The sequence below is a fragment of the Macroventuria anomochaeta genome (genome assembly GCF_010093625.1).
Source record: "Macroventuria anomochaeta strain CBS 525.71 unplaced genomic scaffold BU25scaffold_14, whole genome shotgun sequence".
NCBI classification, from domain to species: domain Eukaryota; kingdom Fungi; phylum Ascomycota; class Dothideomycetes; order Pleosporales; family Didymellaceae; genus Macroventuria; species Macroventuria anomochaeta.
Genome location: NW_022985375.1, coordinates 412988 through 435569, shown reverse-complemented (window position 1 = coordinate 435569; position 22582 = coordinate 412988). Strand labels below are relative to the sequence as shown.

The 22582-nt window shown below is 54.5% G+C and overlaps 10 protein-coding genes across 10 annotated transcripts; 5 read left to right on the top strand and 5 right to left on the bottom strand.

Annotated features, from left to right (window-relative positions):
* Positions 1–188: 188 nt before the first annotated feature.
* BU25DRAFT_421188 (carboxypeptidase-like protein A4 precursor) lies at positions 189–1599 on the bottom strand (the record flags this gene model as incomplete). The annotated part of the gene is made up of 2 exons (XM_033708070.1): positions 189–947; positions 1003–1599. 2 exons carry the CDS (start codon positions 1597–1599, stop codon positions 189–191), a joined length of 1356 nt encoding a protein of 451 aa, XP_033562389.1.
* Positions 1600–2152: 553 nt separating this feature from the next.
* BU25DRAFT_308729 (uncharacterized protein) lies at positions 2153–4342 on the bottom strand (the record flags this gene model as incomplete). Its single annotated transcript, XM_033702098.1, has 2 exons — positions 2153–4065; positions 4123–4342. Coding segments are annotated over 2 exons (2133 nt in total), but the record flags the coding sequence as incomplete, so codon positions are not given.
* Positions 4343–5246: 904 nt separating this feature from the next.
* On the top strand, positions 5247–7238 carry BU25DRAFT_391779 (U3 small nucleolar RNA-associated protein-like protein 15). Its single transcript, XM_033704628.1, has 2 exons — positions 5247–6681; positions 6733–7238. Exons 1-2 carry the CDS (start codon positions 5401–5403, stop codon positions 7084–7086), a joined length of 1635 nt encoding a protein of 544 aa, XP_033562387.1. The 5' UTR covers positions 5247–5400; the 3' UTR covers positions 7087–7238.
* A 219-nt stretch (positions 7239–7457) lies between these two features.
* BU25DRAFT_439652 (glutaminase A) lies at positions 7458–10180 on the top strand. Its single transcript, XM_033709117.1, has 2 exons — positions 7458–9248; positions 9302–10180. The coding sequence occupies exons 1-2, from the start codon at positions 7550–7552 to the stop codon at positions 10057–10059; spliced, it is 2457 nt and encodes an 818-aa protein (XP_033562386.1). The 5' UTR covers positions 7458–7549; the 3' UTR covers positions 10060–10180.
* Positions 10181–11689: 1509 nt separating this feature from the next.
* BU25DRAFT_458043 (uncharacterized protein) lies at positions 11690–12178 on the top strand (the record flags this gene model as incomplete). Its single annotated transcript, XM_033710169.1, has 1 exon — positions 11690–12178. One exon carries the CDS (start codon positions 11690–11692, stop codon positions 12176–12178), a length of 489 nt encoding a protein of 162 aa, XP_033562385.1.
* Positions 12179–12940: 762 nt separating this feature from the next.
* Positions 12941–15043, top strand: BU25DRAFT_391772 (Cryptochrome/photolyase FAD-binding domain-containing protein; the record flags this gene model as incomplete). Its single annotated transcript, XM_033704627.1, has 3 exons — positions 12941–14846; positions 14906–14909; positions 14953–15043. The coding sequence occupies exons 1-3, from the start codon at positions 12962–12964 to the stop codon at positions 15041–15043; spliced, it is 1980 nt and encodes a 659-aa protein (XP_033562384.1). The 5' UTR covers positions 12941–12961.
* A 16-nt stretch (positions 15044–15059) lies between these two features.
* On the bottom strand, positions 15060–16391 carry BU25DRAFT_41483 (voltage-gated potassium channel subunit beta-3). The gene is made up of 2 exons (XM_033707392.1): positions 16074–16391; positions 15060–16011 (listed from the first exon to the last, which is right to left on the bottom strand). Exons 1-2 carry the CDS (start codon positions 16192–16194, stop codon positions 15077–15079), a joined length of 1056 nt encoding a protein of 351 aa, XP_033562383.1. The 5' UTR covers positions 16195–16391; the 3' UTR covers positions 15060–15076.
* A 623-nt stretch (positions 16392–17014) lies between these two features.
* BU25DRAFT_431001 (MFS general substrate transporter) lies at positions 17015–18657 on the bottom strand (the record flags this gene model as incomplete). The annotated part of the gene is made up of 2 exons (XM_033708636.1): positions 17015–18367; positions 18478–18657. The coding sequence occupies 2 exons, from the start codon at positions 18655–18657 to the stop codon at positions 17015–17017; spliced, it is 1533 nt and encodes a 510-aa protein (XP_033562382.1).
* A 612-nt stretch (positions 18658–19269) lies between these two features.
* BU25DRAFT_431000 (taurine catabolism dioxygenase) lies at positions 19270–20619 on the top strand (the record flags this gene model as incomplete). The annotated part of the gene is made up of 4 exons (XM_033708635.1): positions 19270–19495; positions 19546–19640; positions 19722–20163; positions 20282–20619. 4 exons carry the CDS (start codon positions 19270–19272, stop codon positions 20617–20619), a joined length of 1101 nt encoding a protein of 366 aa, XP_033562381.1.
* Positions 20620–20784: 165 nt separating this feature from the next.
* BU25DRAFT_430999 (dynactin-like protein Arp1 p62 subunit RO2) lies at positions 20785–22548 on the bottom strand (the record flags this gene model as incomplete). The annotated part of the gene is made up of 2 exons (XM_033708634.1): positions 20785–21007; positions 21041–22548. 2 exons carry the CDS (start codon positions 22546–22548, stop codon positions 20785–20787), a joined length of 1731 nt encoding a protein of 576 aa, XP_033562380.1.
* Positions 22549–22582: the final 34 nt, after the last annotated feature.

Sequence of the window (22582 nt, the reverse complement as noted above, 5' to 3'; positions counted from 1 at the left end):
ACACCAACGGCCAGCCTCCTAGCATTTATCAGACCCTTGACGACCACCGTGCTCCTTCATACGGCACAGATACTACGTTCTCAAACTTTCTCTAACAATGAATGAGCTCTTGACGTTTTGAAAAGAGCAGAGCTGATGGTATTATGTCGTGGTATGTTATATCCTGTTCAACTTCACCATACATTTACTCAATCATCCCACACCTCCCCTAACGTCCACAACTGCCCAGCCCACTGCTCCTTAACCACCGGCCAGATCTCCTTCGGATCAAGCACAAAACCACCACCCGCCTCATCCGCCGGACTCAACTCAAGCGTCCACGAATGATTAGCTCCATGCACAGCATAATGGTGATCCCTCGAGTTGCCCGTTGAAAAGTACAGAATCTGACATCCCGGACCCGCCTGGTACGTGCTATTCCGCTCACTCGCCGCCTCGATAGCTCTCGCAGTTCCATTCGCAACGTACACCATACGGTCAATGGTTTCGGGAAGCGGAGCACACGAGAAGCCCCAGGGCGTGAGGACGAGCTGCGAGTAGGAGTGGAAGTCAATGAACGAGCGGATACCCTCGCCCTGTTCGGACAGCTTGGCGGATAGTGCATCGAGCGCTGCGTTCTCGGGCGTGTCGCCCGGTGCGAGACCGCGGTAGGTTTGCCCGCACGGATCGGGCGTGGAGCCACCTGAGGGCGGCTCAGCGTCCCACTCGAACTTCCAGTTGCGGTTTCCGTCGGTGCCAACGCAGGTGGTGTTGATTGAGGGTCGAGGCTGGCGGTTCTTGCGCCAGAGACGATCGTTGGTTTGAGTGTAAACGAAACCATCGGGATTATGGAAGGGAACGAGGTAGAAGTCGTAGTGGTCCAGGAAAACGGTCACGTTGGCGTTTTCAGACTTATAGCCATCGATGAGTTGGTAGGCGAGGTACTCGATGACCATGGTCGAGATCCACTATGATAGCGGTCAGCATCGAGCTCAGAAGTACGAATAGTCACGGTCAGCGTACCTCTCGAGCATGCACAGTCGCGTGCCAAAGAATGACGGGCTTCTGCCGCTTATCCTTCGTCTTTGGCCCGTAACCACCCTTCTTTTTGTCTCCAAAGAGATGGAATGCGTAGATAGTCCTGTTCTCGTAACTCTTCCCGAGCGGAAACTTCTTCGAATTCTTTGGGAACGCGTGGACCAGGTCATCCCAGTAGTCCAGATGATCCGCGTACGGATGGTACGCGTCGAACCAAGAGAGATCAGGCAGCTCGCCGCGCTTGTGCAGCGCTCGGTTGTATGAGGTGGGCTTGCTGTCAATAGAGCGAATGTGAGCACCCAAGTCGAAATTGACGAGGCGCATGTCCAACCCAAGGTTCTCGAATGACGAGACTTCCTCAGGTGGGATGGCCACAGACAGGGCGTCTCTAATGGGATGAGTGTGGTAGCGAGAGAAGCGATCCACCAGGTCGCGAGCTTCATGAGGGGATGATGGAGTGATACTGTAGATGTGATACCCATCGTAGCTGACACCTGCGTTACGAGGCGTCGATGCGCGACCGTCGTCGAAGAGCGAACCTGCCACCAGCGGCGCAAATAGAGCTAGGTGTGTGAGTTTCATGATGCTTGTCTATTCTTCAACTTGAGCCGAAGACAAGGTAATGCTCCCGAGGCAGCATTAGGAAACAACCGTTCTTATATCTCTAGCCATTACCCGCGGAATCTTATCAAATAGACCCGTTACATATAATTCAAATCTTTCCCTTTCAAGGCAAGATTCCTCATCAGGTTCCTGGGGTTGAGGGGAGGTTGCATATTCGTCATGTCGCCAAGCTGAATTACGAAACTCGATTAGGCAGCTGGAGATATGAAGCACTTGGCGAACACAATGAACGACACTGTGCATTCCCGTTGTGGCTTGCGCGCCTTGGAAGCTTCGTGGGTTTAGATTGACCGTTGAGCTTGTCGTGTAGCGGGTGGCGCCATAGACCCGAAAGCCGAAGCAATTGCAAAGATGCGCAAAGTCACTCATCGCGGCAGAGCTGTGTGAGAGTCATTGGTGGTTGACGAACGGCGCTGTGCTTGAACGTCTTCTCGATGATTGCTCGTTCCTTTAATGCTTCTGCCTGACAGATGATCAGGTGCAATTGAACAATGTCGTTCTACTCAACGCCCTCGTCAAGAACAAGCTCGACCATACCCTCTTTAAAACGCCTCTCTGGTCTGATGACCCATCGTGTCACAGCCATGCTGATGAGTCCTGCACTCATAACCAAGGTAGTAAGGTGCGGCTTTGGCATTTCTTCGAGCACGGCTTGGCTGTCCCTTGGTAGTTCAGAGGACCTGGAAGTGCGCGAATAGAAGATGCGCGATGATACAAACGGTACGTAAGTACTAAGTCGAAGAAATCGAGGTTCATGCGGATCTGCCTTGGTTGTGGCTGTGTCTGACCGCTGCCTTGACGGTTTCGACGCTTCTGTAGGTTGTTGTGTACTTGTAGTGACAGGCTGCTTTCGTACAGGGGAGTGCTTCTTGTGCTGCTTGTGGTCCTTTCTGTCGCTGCTAGGCGTGTTGAAAGATGGCTGCTCGACAGTGAAGGGCGTCAGCGGTGTTACCGTCAGTTCTATGTGACACGGCTGCGTGATCTCGTTGAACTCGATGGGTTCGAATGAGGCTCCCTTATTTCGCATGAAGGTCTGCTCTATGACAGGGTTACCTCGCAACAACGCAGGCTGGGACGCGCCATGGAAGTTGTGCAAGTGTTGAAGGAAAGCTTCATCTGATTCGTAAAACTCCTGGTTACAAGACCGGTATCTGTGGTAGTTCTGAGCGTGCTCGACATGCACGGCACGATAACCGGCCCCACATAGATGACAGTGGTGAGCTTTGGCGGAGGGGAAATCCTGACAAAGTGGTGGACCGGCATTTTCAGCAGCTACATCGTCGAAGCTCCGCAGGAATCGACAGCTCCATACGCGACAATGCGAGTGTTCATTCATAGCCTGTATGTCCGTGAAAACCTTTAAACAGTAGCGGCAACGGAATGATTCGAAAGGTGTGGTGGAGTAGAGGTTCTCGAGATGATTCTCTCTTCTTTCTGGCCACCATACGGATCTGTTGAGCTCGCGAGCAGTCAAGTGCTCAGCAACATGTTCGCAACGCTCTGACCAATCTTTGGACCTCTTGCCACAGAACCCGCAGTGGAGCATGGGGTCGTCCTTCTTCATAGGCGCGCCGAACTTTCGCCACTTCAGCGAGAGGTCTTTGCAGCCAAAGTTGTGCCCTTCTGTTGCAAGCAGGCGCGCTTGACATCCTACACGTACCGACGGATGTTTGGCGTTGGCGAAGTGGACGTGATGCAGATGCTGCACGAAGTGGTCGCGACGGTAGAATGTCCTTTGCTCCTCAGGTTTGGATCGGCATTGCTGATACTTATGAGTTGCCATATGAGCATCGTCAGGATGCATTTGACCACAGAATGGGCATGACTGTAGAGGTGCGTTTCTAGTGTCGCAGCATATCCAGGTTGTGCGAAGGGCGTGTACTGAGTCTTCATGCCGGATCCATTCGTACTTTGTCTTGAACGCTCGTGGACAGAAGGTGCAGAAGAAGGGCAAGTCTTGTTGAGGCTGACCAGCGCTGTTGACGCCATTGATCGAGCGCGTATGAGGGGACTCTTTCCAAGCCATCCGTCTTCGACCACGCCGTCGCTCACGACCGAACGAGGAGACATTGCTACGACTACCGTTCGAAGAGACAGTATACGTCGTTGGCGCGGTGCCCTCAGATGACACAATCGAATCGACCGCGGACCCCCTTCTCGACGCTGGCCACACGCCTCTATCAGAATAACCGCTACCGCTGAAGGAATCGCTGTCCATGGCAGCTTGTATGTCAATAAGCTCAGCACCTTCCTCTTGATAGGATTGCGCAAGGTAGAGTGCCAAGGGTGGCTGGGGTGGTTCGACGGCTTTATCCGCTTGATGATCGAGTGCCTTCAGGCTGTCTTTTGAGAGCTTCGGGTTGAGAGTGTGCGGACTCTCGTGCGGACTCTCGTGCGGTCCTTGTCGAGCGGTAGATTCAAGGTCTGTGCATGTGAGCAGGCAATGTATACTCGAAAGAGGTTTTTGGAAAATACCTTCACCCTTCTTCCTCGCCCGAGTATTGTTGAACCAGTTGCGAACTTTCTTCACGCCAAGATTGGCCTGGTGAGCGATTATGTCATACTCCCAGGAGCAAGGATAAGGGTTCGTGGCGAACTCATCCTCGAGAATCTGTCTAGACTCAAGCGGAATTCTGCTCTGAGGTCCCTTGCGCTTGGCTGATGCTGGCTTCCAGCTTGCGGAAGAAGTGTGGCGAGTCGGCAGCGATACCTTGTTCGCACATGGAGGCGTGACTTTGGTATGGCCTGAGGCTTGTACTCCTGGCAAATCAATGGTGTTGGTTTCCGGTCTTCCAAGTGGGGATGCAGGTGTTTCGTCTGTCTGACCAAAGGCAAGTGCTGGCCTATGATCAGTGACTCCGCCAATGAGCCCGACACCATCAAGTGCTTGCAACGACGAAGAGGGCGCAAGTGAAAGCTCATGGCGTTGTTGGTGGTCGTCCGTGATAGGCTTATCGCTGATGGGCCACACAGGAGCCATGTCGGTCGATGACTGGTTCAATACCCCGTCCAAGGACCATTGTTGTGAGCAACACTCTGGAAGTTGCTCTCCTGGCATCGGGTTGTAGTCAGGAACTGCTGGCTGCCAATCCATGACAGTGACGCCCTCGGTGAAGGCGACCTCCTCATGTCGACCCTCTAGATACCCGCTGTACAGACCAGTATCGTGCTCTAGCTGTGCAAAGTCGAAGAACTCCTCCAAGTTGTCGCTCATAGCGGCCATGTTGGCGAGTTGAATGGACTGTAGCAGTCCAATCGCGAAAACACGCGTGGGCTCTCTTCTCACATGCAGTACGTGGCGGTCAGAATCCTAGACAACTCAAGTCAAACGACAGACCATGCGGGAGTGGGTGTGTCATGGCAAGTCGAGGCTGCCGTTTTGACGATGATGAGATGTTTCTTGCGGCTGGCACCCTCTTGATCAATTGATGTCGCGCCAGGCGATCAGGCAAACACTAAACCTAAATATGGCAACGACTCCCAGGAAGGACACACCCTGATTCGCGACAATCGCACACGGCAGTGGTCGATGTCATATCTATGCGAAAAGCTTGATCAGTGCAAAGACCGTATCCAGTGTCGAGAGTGGTGTCAAGCAGAGTAGTTCACGGGTGGAGTTCGTCGATGTGGAAAGCGCGCCAGGCCTGCCTCGGCTAGCGCAGTGCTCCACCAAAAAAGTTCCTTGTCGAAGTTCGAGGTCTGCGCGAAGCAAAGCTACACACCCACCGATCGCATACAGTTCGCACAGAATATCCCGCCATGGCTGCCGAAGTACAGCTGCTGCAGCCCGTGAAGCTGACCAAGGGCCCCTCCACTGTCACATCCGAGCAGCAATATTGGAACTCATTCACCTCGGAGCTTCGCCTTGACCCGTCGCAGCACTCGTCGTCAGTAACTCACATCTCGATCCCGCCTCCGCCACCCTCGAACTCGCTCACTGCGCCGCAAGATCTTTTTGCAGTCACCACTGGATCACGTGTGCAGATATTCTCCTCCAAAACTCGGAAGGTCGTCAAGACCATCTCGCGCTTCGGCGTTGACGACATTGCGCGCTCCGGAAATCTGAGAAGAGACGGCCGCATATTGGTCGCGGGTGGTGACAGCGGGTCGATTCAGGCGTTTGATGTAAAGAGTAGAGCGATTTTGAAGACATGGAAGGAGCACAAGCAGCCCGTCTGGACCACAGAATGGAACCCTTCAGACCTCACAGGTCTCATGAGTTGCTCCGACGACCGCACAGTGCGCCTATGGGATCTGCCCAGCGACACGAGCATCACCACTTTCGAGGGCCACCAGGACTACGTGCGCACAGGCACATTTATGCCCGCGCAGTCGGGTCTCCTCGTCTCCGGTTCCTACGATCAGACTGTCCGCCTCTGGGACTCGCGTGCAGGCGGTAAAGCAGTGATGGTGTTCAAGCATCAGCACCCCATCGAGACCGTTCTACCCATGCCCTCTGGTACCGCTGTGCTTGCAACCAGCGACAACGCTATCTCCGTCCTGGATATCGTCGCCGCAAAGCCGATCCACATGCTACGCAACCACCAAAAGACAGTTACAGCCCTCTCTCTCGCAAACAATGGTTCGCGCCTGCTCTCTGGCTCTCTCGATGGCCACGTCAAGGTCTTTGAAACCTCTGGCTGGAACGTTGTTGGTGGACTGAAGTACCCCTCTCCCATCCTCTCTCTGTCTGTTGTTCCAAGTCAGAAGGAAGACAAGCACATCGCCGTTGGTCTCTCCTCCGGCGTTCTCTCTATCCGCACCCATCTCAGCGGCGAACAGAAAGCGCTTGCCCGCGAGCGCGAGAAGGAAATGAAGGCCCTCATGGAAGGCAAGATTGACGAGTACGACCGCGCCAAAAAGCGCAAGCGGGGCAAGGGCTGGGAGAAGCGCGTCCGAGGCAAAGACTTCACAGGCGAGAGCGCAGACATCGTGATTGAAGGGAACGCACGCGGGAAAGTGACAACTGGAGCTCCGTGGGCGCACGCACTACGACAGGCTCAGTATGCAAAGGCGCTGGATATGGTGCTTGAGTCGAAGGTAAGCCTTCCAATCACACTCCAGCAAGACTACCGCTAACACACTCAAAAGGACAACAACGCAAGAACCCAATCCCTCTCCCTCCTCACCGCGCTCCGCCACCGCTCCGCCCTACGCTCTGCCCTCGCAAACCGCGACGAAATAACCCTGCAGCCTATCCTGCGTTGGCTTATCAAGAACGTCTCCGACTACCGCATCACCCGCTTGACCACCGACGTCGCCCTCGTTGTCTTGGACTTGTACGCCGACCAGCTGGGCCGAAGCGAGGAGGTCGACAACTTAGTCGATGCACTGATGGGGCGGGTGCGAGTCACAGTCGAGGCTAGTCAAATAGCATGGAGTGTGCAAGGCATGGTCGATATGCTGACAGCGAGCGCGGGAGGCGAAGGCGTTGCTGAAGCCTAAGGATGAAGACTGAGGTTGGTTCAATTGCATAGCGATGGGCGTTTGGTGTGGCATGCTTCAAAAGTTGGATGTTTGATATACCTGGACAAAGCAAGACGCGCTTTGGATGATGGGACGAAACAATGCACAATGTTCGATATGATATTCCGTACACGCTGCGCTGCAATGGTGCGTACACGTGTTGCACTACAAGGTTCAAATTAACGTCATGTCAACACCTTCTGCTTTCTGACTCCTCGACAGTCTTCAAGATCATCGTTGCTGACGTCCGATCCCGAGGCACTCGAGCCGAAACGCAGGGTCGATCAAATGACGCGCCGCCCCACACCCCGCAAAGAGCTACCCCAGAGCTCCGACAACTCCAGCTCCCTTTCCTTCTGACATAGACTGGTCATACCAAACGCGTTGCCTTGATCTATTATCTTTCTGTACTTTGTCGCTGGTTCGAGAGTGTTGTAACGCAATGCGAGCGTTCAGTGTTATAGCCGCGACGCTTCTGGCAAGCCTCGCGGAAGCTTCATCCCTCAAGCCGCCCATCCTGCCATTGATCGTCAGGAACCCGTACCTCAGCACATGGCTACAAAACGCGCGCGAAGAGCCTTGGAGCAAATGGCCCATGTTCTGGACGGGCGATGAACTCGGTTTTGGCGTACTTGCATCTGTTCCAGACACCAACAACACGTACCCGCTGCTCGGCCGACCGCACGACTCGCTCGAACAGAGCAGTGGGCACTACACCGTCGCGTTCCCCAAGTACAAGGGAGCCAAGTACGATGCGAGCACGACGAACTTGACGTATGCTATTCCTGCGCCGCCAAGGCTTGCTAGTGCGAGTGAACTCGAGATCACGCTGAGCTTCCTCTCGCCCATCACGCCAACGTCTACGCTACGGCAATCGATACCTGCTGCGTATCTCAGCATCCACGTACAGGGAAGCTTTGATGTCAATATATATGTCGACGTGAACGGACAATGGGTTAGTGGCAAGCGCGACAGCCTCATAGAATGGGGCTTGACCAAGCAGGAGGCTGATGGCTCTGCTAAGGGCCTGAAGACGTGGAGCGTCAAGCGTCAGGTCGAGCAGATCTTCACTGAAGAGCATGATCAGGCCGAGTGGGGTCAGCTGCACTTCACTGGGCCGAGCGACGTGAGGCATGAGTCGGGCACCTCGGCGCTGCTGAGACAGCGGTTTGCGAGAACGGGGACGCTGCAAGATCAGGTCGATGATAAGTTTCGGACGATCATGGACGATGAGCCCGTCTTCGCTTTCTCGAAGAGCTTCAAGCTGAAGAACGTATCTTCGGCCTCATCGAAGTCAGTCGGTGAAAGTGTCCTGTTCACCATCACGCACATCCAGGACCCTGTCACACAGTATGCTTCAGCGCGTGGACTTACCTTCATGAAACCTCTATGGTCATCATGGTTTCTCGAGGACAACACACTTATCAAGTTCCACTACGGAGACTTCGCCAACGCCAACAGCCTGGCAAGCAATTACTCCGAACAGCTACGTATCGATGCCTACCAGTCTGGCTCCACAAACTACGTCGACATCGTCGCACTCTCTGCCCGACAAGCTATGGGTGCTACAAGTTTCTCTGGAACACCTGAAAGCCCGTTGCTATTCTTGAAGGAGATCTCATCGAACGGTAATAGCCAGACCGTTGACGTTATCTTTCCCGCCTTCCCGTTCTTCCTCTACACCAACCCAAGGTGGCTTGCGTACCTACTCGAGCCACTCCTTGAACATCAATTGAGTGGCCAATACCCAAACAAGTATTCGATGCACGATCTTGGTGCGCATTTCCCTAACTTGACTGGGCACGCCGATGGTCGAGACGAGTACATGCCTGTGGAAGAGTGTGGAGACATGCTCATCATGGGTTTGGCTCTCATCAACTCTATGAGCTATAGCTCCGATGCCGACGCTCAATCCATCTGGTCGACTGTCGGCGATGACACCGATGCTGTAGACTCGAACGAGAGACCATTCGCACTAACGAGGGTCGGTGAACATGGCGGCATCTCTTACATCGACGATACCTGGGGCGGGCACACTAAAGGCATCAAGCAAGCCAAGAAGTGGCTAGAAGGCAGCTACGACCTCTGGAAACAGTGGACAGGTTACCTAGTTGAAGACGCCCTCAAGCCCCACAATCAGCGTAAGTCTACACTGGATCACCATCCCTCCACCTCCAAAACTAACGATAGACAGTCTGCACAGACGATTTCGCCGGCTGGCTCCCGCTCCAAACCAATCTAGCACTCAAAGGCATTATCGGCATCAAGGCCTTCAGCGAAATCGCAGACTTGATGGACCGCTCCGGCGACGCAAAGCACTACTCCAACATCTCCGAGACCTACATCGAGAAGTGGCAGAAGTACGGCATTTCGCGTGACGGCGGCCATGCGAAGCTGGCGTATGATTGGTATGGGAGTTGGACGACGCTGTATTCGCTGTATGCGGATGCGGTGCTATGCTTTCACCCCTCGATCACGAACTCCACCTCTTCTGATGACAAACGAGCTGTCGAGGGTTTTGCGCCAGGCGACGGGCACGCTCAAACACCGCTGTCATCTGGAAAGAGGTCGAATGGCCGCGCACCTATTACGAAGGACTTCATTCCCTTGAGCGTGTATAAGGGACAGTCGAAGTGGTATGCCGAAGTTATGCAGAAGTACGGTCTGCCTCTCGACAGCCGCCACCTCTATACCAAATCCGACTGGCAGTTTGAGGCTGCGGCAGTGGCATCGAAGAAAGTTCGCTCGGAGATTCTGGATCGCGTGGCGTTGTGGCTCAACGAGACGGTCACCGATCGTCCGTTTACGGATCTGTACAACACAGAAGGCGACGGCGGATTCCCTGGCCCGTGGTTCTTCGCGCGGCCTGTAGTCGGCGGACACTTTGCATTCCTGACGCTTGAGAGAGCTTGTGGTGGGGCGGCTGCGAAGGCGTTCGATTATGATGATTGAGATGGAGCACAGCGATTTGATGTGGAGACGATCCACTTTGGAGTTTTTTTGTGGCCCACCTCAACCTGAGAGCATCGTATGCAAATACAAGACACAGAAACATCATCAAGTATATAAACGTAATTGCGAGGCAATATGTTTTATGTTAATGTCCAAAGGACTTCATGGTTCAGAAGGTTTATCATGTGATTTTCAGGGCTAAGGTTCCAAGGCTGTGGAGTTCGCTTGTTCGAGTCCACTTCCTCACTCTCTTCATCATGACAGAATACCTTCTCATCGAAAGATAGATGTTCACATATCTATTTTGCTTCTCGTCTTTCTTTTTTTAATCGCTAAACGGAGGACACCAACTATAAAAGACTCTGTCGAAGTAGTCAGAGATTTGGATGAAAGATATGTCTGGGTAGATCGCCTCTGTATCATTCAAGACGGCAGATCAGACGGAAGATCGACATATATCGAAGTGCTATCGTCACAATAATCGCAGCTACGAGCGACAGCGCGACTGGTCATCTCCCTGGAGTCGAGTCTGGATTCCGTAAGATAGATGGCAAACGAAGACATCAATCAGGGGCTTGAACCTGGTACCACCTCCACTACCGTCGGTCCTTGATCGGTCCAAATGGATGACACAAGGCTGGACCTATCAAGAGTGGCAATTCTCCTCACGCGCTTTGGTGTTCAGTGCGCAAGAAGTGTTTTTCGTATGCGGCTGCGGCAAAAAACTCGAATCGCTTGTCCTCGAGCTGGATCGTATTCCTACAGAGTCTCTGATCGATAAAGTAATCGGTCATTTGAGCCTCATCGATCGTTCCGCCGATTGGATTATGCGTCACGCAATAGCTGGTAAGGCATTGGGAGGTGAACATGGGACTGACTGGCTATACTTCGTCGAGAATTACTCAAGAAGAGAGATGACATACCGATCAGATGTTTTGAAAGTTGTGGAGCACAATGCCAGACTTCGGCCGTACAGTAGGTCCCGGCGTCCTTGCAGGTCTGTCTGAAACCGGCATGCGCCTTCACTTGATGTGGCGGCCAGAGAGGCCATTGCAACGGTGCTTCGGCACTACTACCGAGTACAAGGTATTTCCGACCTGATCTTGGTGTGGTTGGATCGGCCAGATTGAATTCGAGTTGGGACGGTTCACAACCGTCAACATAGCACGCCTGCAACAAAACCTTTTCTTCATGGGGACAGGACGACAATCTGCACTTTCTCGATTCCGGAACGCTGATGGACTTCACCCAAGAGATCCTAGACTCTAACCGGAATGGTATACCTAACGGCACACCGGATGATCTGGATCGTCTAGAGAGGTAATTCAGGCTTCGATTATCTTTGGAGGAGTACGGAGGTCGCAGTCAAAGAAATCTACACAAGAGTTTCTAGAAGGATGAAATCAACTATAACAAGCTGTTGAACTGGGCCGCAATCTCCACTATCGAAGAGGTTACCGAGCGGAGACCGACAGAAAAGGCTCAAGTAGCTCTAGCGCGAGCACTGGCAGCATTTGTAGAGCTTTACGGAGCATTGGCGACAGAACACTGCCTGTCCCTCGAAAGTCTCTATCCAGGGGAGGAAACTTCGGTGCTCATGATTGAGACACTCCAAGAATTGTGCACTCACATGATCGGCATGCTCAAATTGCAGCTGTTCCTTACTCGGTCGAAGCCTCTGCCTGGAGCACGAGATCCTAAGAGCATGATAGCTGAGAGTGGATTCCTCGTGTTCAAAACTCTGAACGCATGCTTCAGTGTGCGTAACAATCTGGCCCACGAGACCAATCTCAGCCTTGACATCTACCCATACGGCGTGTACAATCGCTGGGGCGAACGGATCGGCAAAGCCACGCTCAACTCCAACTCCCAACCGCCACCAGCAATAGCGGAGTTCATAGTGCTGTGTAAGCGACACCCTGAGCATCAGCTTCGCTTCGCACCCCGACATCCAGGGGAACAACCTGACGAACAATGGGCGATCATGAATGATGTGAAGTACGGCATCCTGATGATCGAAATACGGAAGGGTACTGCGTATAAACTGGGGCAAGGGACAATCAGCATGCCTAAGTGGGATGAAGAGAGTACAGACGAGAGGCTAATTGTGCTTGGGTAGGTGTCCATTATGCTTACTTCAGGCTGATGCCAGACACTCTAAGGGCGAGATTCCTATGCAGGTCCCTCTTGTTCCCATTGTCACCTGGTACAGGAGATTCAACCTTGTGCGTACGTTTGCCTAAGTGTCGTTGGTTATGGTCACACGAACAGAATCTTCAATTCGCCGTGTCTGGTGTCCATGACTCCGTCTTGCCATAGCACCGCCTGCACAACAGAGCTAGCTGGATGTTGCGCACAGTCTCCTTCGACGTGCTCGCGCAATATGATGTCGAGATGAAGGAAGAAAGGTCGTCTCCGAGCAGGCGCAATTTTGGGTATTGGCTTATGTAAGTAGCGCAAAATAGACCAGGAAGTAACCTTGTAACTTTCCACCATTCCTTCGTCCTGACTATGCCCCAAACTGACATCCAACGACTTACGGCTGCACTCATTTGATGTCTCTCTGCACTCCTCTCACAACCAATTGTGAAGTGCATGTCGCATTCACCAACCACACAATTAGCGCATCGGCTGCGGTTGGTACGTCTTTAGCGCCAGATTAGCGACGATCTATGACAGCATGTCGACCAGCCACTCGGGTCAGGAACAGTTCCTTTGTTGGCGCTCGCGACTTCTGTCGCAACTGCAATTGCGCCGTTATCTCCTTGTGCCTTTCGCTCAGCTATAGCACTTAGTCGCTGTTGCATATCATTTTAACATTGTAGAGCCTTCTCTGTTGGGCGCCGTATCTAACGGATCATCAACACTTCACTGCGCCTGTCACTCTTTCGCTACGCTCGCCATGCCAAACCCACGAGTAATCTACTGGTTCCGCACCGACTTGCGCCTCCACGACTCTCCCGCACTGAAAGCCGCGCTGGATCTGAATCCAGAATGTCTCTACCCTATCTGGACATGGGACCCTCACTACGTCTACCGCGCCCGCGTCGGTCCAAACCGCTGGCAATACCTGCTAGACTGCCAATCCGACCTGAGCAAATCCATCACCAAGCTCAACCCCCAGTCGAAACTGTTCCTGATCAGAGAGGCCCCGCAGACGCTGTTCCCGAAGCTGTTTAAGCAGTGGAAAATCACGCATCTCGTGTTTGAAAAGGATACGGATGCGTATGGTCGTGAGAGGGACCAGAAAGTGATGGCGTTGGCGGCTGAGGCGGGTGTAGAGGTCGTGGTCAGGTATGGACGCACACTGTATGATCCTGATGAATTGGTGAAGCAAAATCATGGGAAGCCGACTATGAGTCTCAATCAGGTGCAGGCAGCAGGGAAGAAGATCGGGGAGATTCCTAGGCCGATTGCTGCGCCGACGAGTCTGCCGGATCCCGGGGATACGAGTTTGGATTTCGAGCAGGAAGTGCCGGAGAGTAAACCGGATATTAATGCCATTCAGAGAGAGGGCGAGGAGGAGAGTTACGCGAAGCTTGCCGGGCCCAATGGCGATTTTGCAATTCCGACAATGGAGGAGTTGGGCCTGAAGCCGGCGACGACACAGCATCGAGGTGGTGAGACGATAGCGCTCAAGATGCTGGACGAGATCATTGCGAACGAAGACTACACGGCGACCTTCGAGAAGCCAAAAACCGCTCCAACAGCTTTCGAACCTCAAGCCACCACCCTTCTGTCTCCACATATGCACTTTGGTTCCCTTAGCTGTCGGGAGTTCTACTGGCGCTGTCAAGACGTCGTTGATAAGTACAAAGGCCATGCATCGCAGCCGCCAACGAGTCTCACCGGACAGCTCCTGTTCCGCGACATGTACTTCGGCGCGCAAGCCAGTCTGGGCTTCGCGTTCGGTCAGACCTACGGGAATTCACACTGTCGGTTTATTCCCTGGCACATTCCTTCCAAGATCGACACATCATCGGGGTTGATCACAGGCGAATATCTCGTCGACAACGCACAAGCCGAAATCTACTTCCAGCGCTGGCGCGAAGGCCGCACGGGGTTCCCCTGGATCGACGCGCTCATGCGACAGCTCAAGTATGAAGGCTGGATTCACCACCTTGGACGACACGCTGTCGCCTGCTTCCTCACTCGAGGAGGGTGCTATGTAGATTGGGAGCGTGGAGCGGAGGTGTTCGAGGAGTGGCTGATCGACCACGAAGCCGCGTGTAACATTGGAAACTGGCAGTGGCTGAGCTGCACAGCTTTCTACACGCAGTTCTACAGATGCTACTCTCCGATCGCCTTTCCACAGAAGTGGGACAAGGAAGGGAATTTCGTGAGGAAATTCGTTCCGGAATTGGAGAAGTATTCGCAGAAATACATATACGAACCCTGGAAAGCACCAATCGCAGACCAGAAAAAGTGGGGATGCATCATCAAAGGCGACGGCAGCTCGACCTTAATCGACGGCAAAAAGGCCTATCCCAAGCCGATGTTCGACTTCCCCACACAGCGAGAAATCTGCATCGAGGGCATGAGAAACGCATACCACATCGGGCTGTACGGCAACGATTCCAAAGTCCTGGACGGCACGTGGCGCAAACTCTTCTCCAACGATGCCGAAGGCCCAACTGAGGGCAGCAAGGGCCCGCCAGGCGCCATGGTCGAGCATGAAGATGCTGATGGGCAGGAAGAGAATGATGTGCACGAGCCGCCGGGCCCGAAGACGAGCAGGAGGGGAGAGGCGGATAACAAGAGGATTACGGGGAATGAGACCGAGATTAGTAATACGGGGAGTAAGAGGAAGGAGGGGCATAAGATGGAGCCCAGTGGTTCCGATAAGAGTAGTACTGGCAAAACCAGTAATAGTAGCAAGACGAGCAAGTCGAGCCACAAGAGGGAGGCTAGTCAGAGGACGTTGGATGGGATGGTTACGAGGAAGAAGAAGAGGAATAACAGTGATATCGCCGATCACACATGATTAGCAGCGCCTAATTCTACACACCGCCAGCATTTAATCCTGTCTCGCTGGGTCAAGCTCAATCTTCCCACAGATCTCATCAATCTCCGCCAGCACCTCAGGCGTGAGCTTATCCAGGACTTGCAACGCCTTGCAATTCTCCACAACCTGCTCTGGCCTCGACGCGCCTGTGATAACAGCCGACACATTCGGATTCTTCAAACACCACGCCAGCGACAGCTGCGACTGTGTCACATCCAGTCTATCCGCAATGGGCTTCAGCTTCCTCGCCTTCTCAATGATCCTTGTCCAATCGCTGTTGCCGTACGAGTCGCGCATACTGCTCACAAACTTGTCATTTCCCTCTGCAAACCGACTCCCAGCAGGTGGTGCGTCGGGGCTGTCGTTGTACTTGCCGCTCAGCAGGCCGAAGTTTAGCGGCGAGAAGGTGGTCAGTCCGATGCCGAAGCGGGTGTACAAGCGCTGGAACTCGCCCTCGACCTTCTTGCGTGTGATCAGGTTGTACATGGGCTGCTCAACAATAGGTCCTATGAGGCCGAGCTGCTTCGCTATTCCGCACGCCTCGGCGATCTCGTCCGCAGACCACTCCGATGTACCCCAGTACAGCGCCCATCCCTTCTGCTCAATCACGTGATTGAATGCGCGCACGGTTTCCTCCATGGGCGTGAGCCGGTCGGGACGGTGCGCATACACAACATCAACATAGTCCAGGTCGAGGCGCTTGAGCGATGCGCGGAGGCCCTCAATGATATGCTTGCGGCTCAGACCGTGGTTGTTGACCAGCACCTCCCCGTTCGCGCCGCCCCAGTTCAGCTTCGTTGTGATGACGATGTCGTTGCGGTTCCAGTTGTATTTCTTGATGGCCTGGCCCATGACGACTTCGGACTGGCCGGCTGCGTACGATTCGGCCGTGTCGAAGAAGTTGATGCCGCTGTCGTAGGCTTGCTTCATGCAGGAGAATGTGAGCTCTGGTGCTGGTCAGCATGATGATTTGTGACGGAGGGTTTGGATGTGCAGTTGCGGTTCTCACCATTCTCGACGTGCCCGCCGAATGTTAGCCAGCCTCCAAGACCTAGCACGGAGACGTGCAGGCCTGAGTTTCCGAGGCGGCGGTATTGCATGCCTGTCTTTCTTGGTTCTTCCCACGCCATTCTCGATGTCGCTATGCAGGAAACGATGATGTGTTGGAACGGGAGTGCTCAATTGAAGGTGCAGTGTGAAAGTCGACAATGGAAGCTTCAAAGACAGCTCTAGCTCGTGCAATCGAAAACATGCACACCCTTTCGACCTCTCCACTCCCCAAAAAAATTGTTGATCAACAATGCCCCTCCAAAAAACCCCCCTCCAATCCCAAGACTCACCACCGCGGTCGGCCCCCGCCGTCAGGTCGTCCACCATTCCTCTTCTGTCCACCGGTTCATGCCCGGTAGTGCTTTGCCGAAGCCCTTGGCGCCTCACGCCGCTAGGCGTTGCTTGACTGCGCCCAGCGGATTACTGACGGAGAACAATCCCGAAGCAGAGGGGAAGGATTACTCAAAAGGGTACGATGCAGCGCTGGAGAGAGAGAGAGAGAGAGAGAAGAGAGCAACGGGCTTTGACAGGGGGACGATGGTGCAATCGCACCCAGGATGACGATTCCCCAGGTTTCCACTTTTTTTTGTGTATGATTTTATGGATAGGAGTGGGCTTGGGTGGGGCTGCGCATGCTTGTTCCCGATGGCTGTTCCGACGACACACGACACACGACACACGTGGAAATGGGAAACTTGTCAATGGATAGCAGGTTGTCGAAGGGGACCGAACATAAAGATCCATGGATCAACAGTGTTGATGTCTGACTACGGTGGGTATCTAGGGTATTCGCCACACATTTTCATGCGGCCCTGTTGTAGCAGCGCGATGCTAGGCGACTCGAGACAGGGGCAAGACTCAGGCCTAGACAAGGCTCTTGCTCGCTGCGCTCACAAGTCCTCAGATAGCGAATCTGAAATCCAATCTCTTATTACCCTCAGCCTCACGTGCAACAACATCAGCCTGGTACGCTGCCTTCTCCTCACTCGTCATCTCGCTCCACTTGGCCTCCTTCTTCTTATTCAGCCTGACCAACATTTGCCTCTGCAGCACTATAACCACACAGCTCAGCGCGCAAATCGCAACCAGCACACTGTTACCTGTCTTGTAGTACGGACCATCCCATTTCCTGTAGATCTGCGAGCTGATCAAGGATCCGATTTGAACGATCACGTTGTAGGTGGCCGCGGTGATGGCGCGCTTTTTCACGTCGAATGTGTTCTCGGAGATCCAGGAGGATACGAGAGGGTGGAAGTAGGGGTACCCCGAGATGAGCGTGATGAGCGTGAAGCGGCCCCATTCGCGGCCGCCGTCGGGGATTGTCAAAAGTGCGATGAGGAGCGGCATGATCCAGAATTCGCCAAAGAGGATGTGCAGCGTGCGCTCGTTGAAGTAGTCGGAGCTGTACGCGAGGGCCAGCATGGTGATGATTTGCAGGAACGCGGACGGGATGGTGAGCATGTTCGAGTTGAACGTCGAGAAGCCGAGACGCTTGAGAGTGAGGGTCAGGTAGCCTTGGACGGGGGAAGCGGGGATGTAGGCGATCAAGCCGATGAAGTAGAGACCCCACATTGCTGGGTCTTTCCAGGCTTCCCAAATGTCCTTGAAGGTCGCGGGCTCCTTGATGGCAGTGAGTCCCTTGGCGGGGTCGTCGCGGAGGATGCGGTTCACCATGATGACCTCCTCGCGCTCGGTGTAGTAGCCCTTGGGCCACAGCACGTTCTTGGTATCTGTAGGCGAAACAGGCAGATATAGGAACGAGAAGAACGCGATGATAGCGGTCAACAGGCCTTCAAGCAAGAAGAGCCAGAACCAACCCGGCTTTCCGCCAATTCCGCGCATCTCGAGGATGCCAGCAGCCAGCAGTGCTGAAATGACACGCGCGACGTTCAGCGTGGACCAAAAAACCGCCAGACGCACAGCCAGCTCTTTCGACTTGTAGAAGTAGGTCGCGAAGAGGATAACACCAGGAAGGAAACCACCCTCACAGAGTCCGATGAAGGCGCGACCAAGGTAGAAGGATGTGCGATCGTGCATCCAAGCCTGTGCCCAAGACACAGTTGACCAACCCATCATCATGGTTGGAAGGACCCATTTGAAACCAAAGCGCTTGGTGAGGAATTGCACGGGAAACTCAGCCGCAAGGAAACAAATAAGCTGGATAGTAGTTCCGTTGTTGTAGTCGTCCGTCGTGAGGTTGAGGTCCTTGAGAAGGTTGTCTGCGAGCGCGTTGGAAAGGTTACCACGATCAAGCTACAATCATCAGTACATTCACACCGAAATAAATTTGGATCGAATCGTACCTGGAGACCAAACATCATGAGACACAGCCATGGAAGCAGCTTCAAATCCGTCTTCCAGACCACACGGCGCTCCTCCTCGATAGTCCACGATACTGTGGGGTCGAAGCGGTGCTTTCCCTCGTAAGAATCGTGCGGTGGGACGATGTGGGCGAGCTCCTGCCTACCAACCGCAGTCGGAGCCTTGAGTGAGCCATTATCCTCGCTGACGTGCGACCGGACGGCTTCAATATCGTTACCCATCTCGTCCTTCAACTGATCTCGAACGCTTGAAAGTTGACCTGTCGTCAAAACAAAGATGCTCAAGCCCTACATATAGTTGATACTGAGGTTCGAGGCGCGCATGTCGCAATTGTCATGGATTCGCGCGCAATCATCCACTTGTTCAACAACAGTAGCACCGCCGTGGAGCCGAGGCGTGATTTCCGCCATGCAGATGCGGTTGCAACGTGGGCTTTACCCAACCTGCGGGGCTTTGCCGCGTGCTCCTTACTTTGGGCCGGAAAGCGCACAGCCTAATGCAACCTTGTGTTTACCCTTGTCGGCCCTACGTGCGGCACTTGCTCGATCTTTCGTCTCGTTTTGGCCCGATAGCCGATGACGTGCTTGGTGAAGCACAGCAAGCGTCTGGCTGACATCGAATGATGCGCGGTTTTGCATGGACATAAGATGTTCCAGCCGCCAGGTGCCCGTCGCCGTTATCCTTCGGCTCCTTCGATTTTTTGGTCTAACTGCGTTTGGTGCACCATCGTACACATTACTCGATTGGGCTTTCACGAGCATTTGCATATCTCCGTGGCAGTGCTTCATTCCTGCGATTGCGAAAGACGCCACCCATCCATCAACTGTTTCAACATGTCTTCGGTCAAGCGAGCTCGCTGCGATGAGGCGGAGTCGAGTATCATTGGTGGTCATGAAACTGCGAGATCGAGATTGTTGAAGCCGTTGGTGTACTCTGGTTCACTGGACAGCTTCAAGCACCAAGACTCAACTCCGGTCATCGGCAGAGAATATGAAGGCCTCCAAGTGAGGGATCTCTTGAAGTGGGGTGACGAGATGATCAGGGACCTGGCTATCACGAGTATGTCAATGCCTTCGTATCCTGAACTCGGGTCTGACTTGTATCTTCAGTCTCGCAGCGTGGTGTCGTCTTTCTCCGCGACCAAGATGTAACGCCAAACGAGATGAAAGAGCTCATGCTCCGAATCACCGAGCTTTCTGGATGCGTATGTGCAAAGCACCATATCCCATATCCCAACCGCTGTGTCCATGGCAGCACTTGAACACTCGCCCTGACTTGCTCCCAGCCTGGATCATCCGGACTCCACGTCCACCCCCTGACCGAAGAAGGCTCCGAACTAGGCGACCAGATCTCCGTCATTAGCAGCGAAAAGCAGAAGAAAGGCGGAGGCCTCACCCACCAGCTCTCCGACGTCAGCCGCTTTGCATCGGCTGGATGGCACACTGATATCTCATTTGAGCCTGTGCCGTCCGACTATGCGATGCTGAAGATCCACACACTCCCTGCCACAGGAGGTGACACGCTCTGGGCATCCGGATACGAAATCTACGATCGCTTGTCGCCCGCTATCCGGACGTTGCTCGAAGGCCTAACGGCGACGCACGACGCGAAGTTCTTCCTGGAAGAAGCGGAGAGGCTAGGGAACCCGATCCGAAAGACAATCCGAGGGAATCCGTTGAACTTTGGAGAGGCCTTGACAGCCGTTCACCCCGTGATTCGAACGAACCGTAAGTCATATCTTCCCCTTCGTCAACCCTCCCCCCTCCCCCCTCCCCCCTCCCCGCATCCCCGCATCCCCGCATCCCCGCATGCCCCCAAGATTGACGAGTACTCATTTCCCAACAGCGGTAACCGGATGGAAATCCGTATACGTAAACAAAGGCTTCACCAAGCGCATCAACGGCGTGACGAAAGACGAGTCGGACCTCCTCCTCGGCTACCTCTTCAACATCCTAACGCAGAACCACGACGCACAGGTGCGTTTCAAGTGGCGGCCGAACGACCTTGCCATCTGGGACAACCGGAGTATGTGGCATTGTGCGACGTACGACTACAGCGACCCGAGGGCGGGTGATCGTGTCTGCAGTCTGGGAGAGGCGCCGTATCTGGACTTGAACAGCAGGAGCCGTAGGGAGGATCTGGAGTCGAGAGAGAATGTGCAGGCGGGCCTTGCTATGGCATAGTCCGGAGGGGGACGAAGTTGTTGTTTGATATGGCTGGATATATTGACAACGTTGCCGACGCGAAGACGAATATCAATCTCTGGCCGAGTGAGGTTGCTGGCGCAAAAGTATAGAAACCAAGGGGGTATCATTTCAAAGTCCGCTTAACAAAACGCCGTATCGGCATCACACTCTCGCGATCCGTCCCGCACCAACAACCGTCCAAAACGCCTCCTCTCTCGTCTCCTTCTCCCCCTTGCTCCCCCTCGAATCACCCAGCCCCCTCTCCTCAGCATTGATATCCGCCTCGAACTCCAGCCTCACGAATATCGGAATCTCAACCACATCATCGTCCTCCTCCAGCTCGCCATCCGGCCCTTGGTCTGTCGTCGAGGAGACTATGCTCTGACTGCGCCCAAAGTTGAAGGCGGAGGAGACAGACTCTAGGAAACCGGGGACGACCTCGATGACGACACTCGTCCAGTTGCGGCCGCGGTCGTACGGCTTGCCGGGTTCGATGGCGCCGTCCGAGTCCACGACTGTGCCCTTGTTGACGGGTGCGGCGGAGGAGGAGGAGGAGGAGAGCGCGTCGTCCCAGACGTCTGTGTTGGCGCCGATTTCGAACTGCGGGCAGAGGATGGTGACTTTGGAATGGACTTTGCCGGGGGTGGTGCTGGGTGTGGCGAGGGTGACGCGGACGGGGTCGAAGAGCGGGTTGCTGAGGTGGATGACGAAGTTTGTGGGTATGCCTTGGCGGAGGTTGTTGTAGTTGAACGGAGATGGCTGCGAGGACGTTGGGCCTGGGGCTAGAGGGAGTGGCTGCTGAGCGGTGGGTGAGGGCAGGGCGCGGATGCTGATGCGAGGGATGTGGTTGAGGGCCAGGAGCTTGATCTTGTACCGTGTCGAAGTGATCTTGGACTCTGGCTTGGACAAGATGTGACGGCAAGATCGGCACCGCTTTGAGCGTTTTGTGCAGAGTAGGGTCGCGACGGGACGAAGCTCGTCCTCAAACTGCACGTGTGGGTCGATTTGCGCCAGCTTTTGAGCCGGTGACAAGGTGCTAGACCAGCCGTCTTTCTTCAGCCGCTCGATGGCTGCCGCGTCTGATGCGGGGTCGTGTATCGATAAGCCTTCGAGTTCTGCAGCAGCTTCTCGCATGGGAGGAGGCTTGTCGCGCTTCTTGTTCCTGGAGGTAGTGGAGTAGAGGTTCATGATGCGAGAGTACGTTGACGGCGAGGAGAAGCTCATGTCGTGTGCGGCGAAGAGATTCGATGGCGTCTGCGCGTCTGTTTGTGTCTTGTAGAACGCGCTTAGATTCGAGAACCGCTCGTCTCTCTGCACGGCCTCGCCGCCGGTAGCTGTATCAGCAGCAGGCGAGTCCTCAGGCGGCGGGCGCACGCTGTGCCGCGAGGCGCGTTGGTCGTCCAGCTCTTTGCACCGTCTGTCGCGTTCCTTGTCGCGCTCCTTTTGCGTCGGGATCGGGGTCCCGCCGTTTGCGACTCGCGACAGTTGGCTGTGGATGCCCGTGTGCTTCTCGAACTCGATGCCTGTCTCCGCTGTGCTCCAGTGGCAGTACGAGCATGCCAGGATGTAGGGCCCGCCTGCAGCGGACGGCGCCTCCGGGTTCTCGACCGAGTGGACGCTCAGGGGCGAGGTGCACACTGGGCAGTTGAAGCAGTTGCGCGTGCATCTGTTCCCATCGCTCTTCACCACCGAGCTCGGCACCTCGAACAGGCAGCTTGGGCAGTACCAGTTCAGGGTCTCCTCGATGGTGCAGCGCGGACACCGTATTCGGAGGCAGTCTTCGCAGTACAGCAGGTGCTCGAGCGGGTAGAGGGCGTAGTCGGCGCGTGGACTGCGCGGGTCGAAGGTGCGCTCCTCTTCGTCGGCGCCCGTGTTGCTGTCGAAGCAGTCGCATGCATAGTACGTGTATGGGAAGGGCTGCGCCATGGTGGCTGTGTCATGCGACCCTCGGAGAGCATCT

Bases quoted from the DNA above. Each gene is read 5' to 3' on its own strand.
- BU25DRAFT_439652 (XM_033709117.1), top strand. From the start codon at position 7,550: ATGCGAGCGTTCAGTGTTATAGCCGCGACGCTTCTGGCAAGCCTCGCG. The intron at 9,249-9,301 runs GTAAGTCTACAC...AACGATAGACAG, and splicing joins CCTCAAGCCCCACAATCAGC to TCTGCACAGACGATTTCGCC.
- BU25DRAFT_41483 (XM_033707392.1), bottom strand. From the start codon at position 16,194: ATGGCGTGGGAAGAACCAAGAAAGACAGGCATGCAATACCGCCGCCTC. The intron at 16,012-16,073 runs GTGAGAACCGCA...GACCAGCACCAG, and splicing joins CGGCGGGCACGTCGAGAATG to AGCTCACATTCTCCTGCATG.
- BU25DRAFT_391779 (XM_033704628.1), top strand. From the start codon at position 5,401: ATGGCTGCCGAAGTACAGCTGCTGCAGCCCGTGAAGCTGACCAAGGGC. The intron at 6,682-6,732 runs GTAAGCCTTCCA...CACACTCAAAAG, and splicing joins ATATGGTGCTTGAGTCGAAG to GACAACAACGCAAGAACCCA.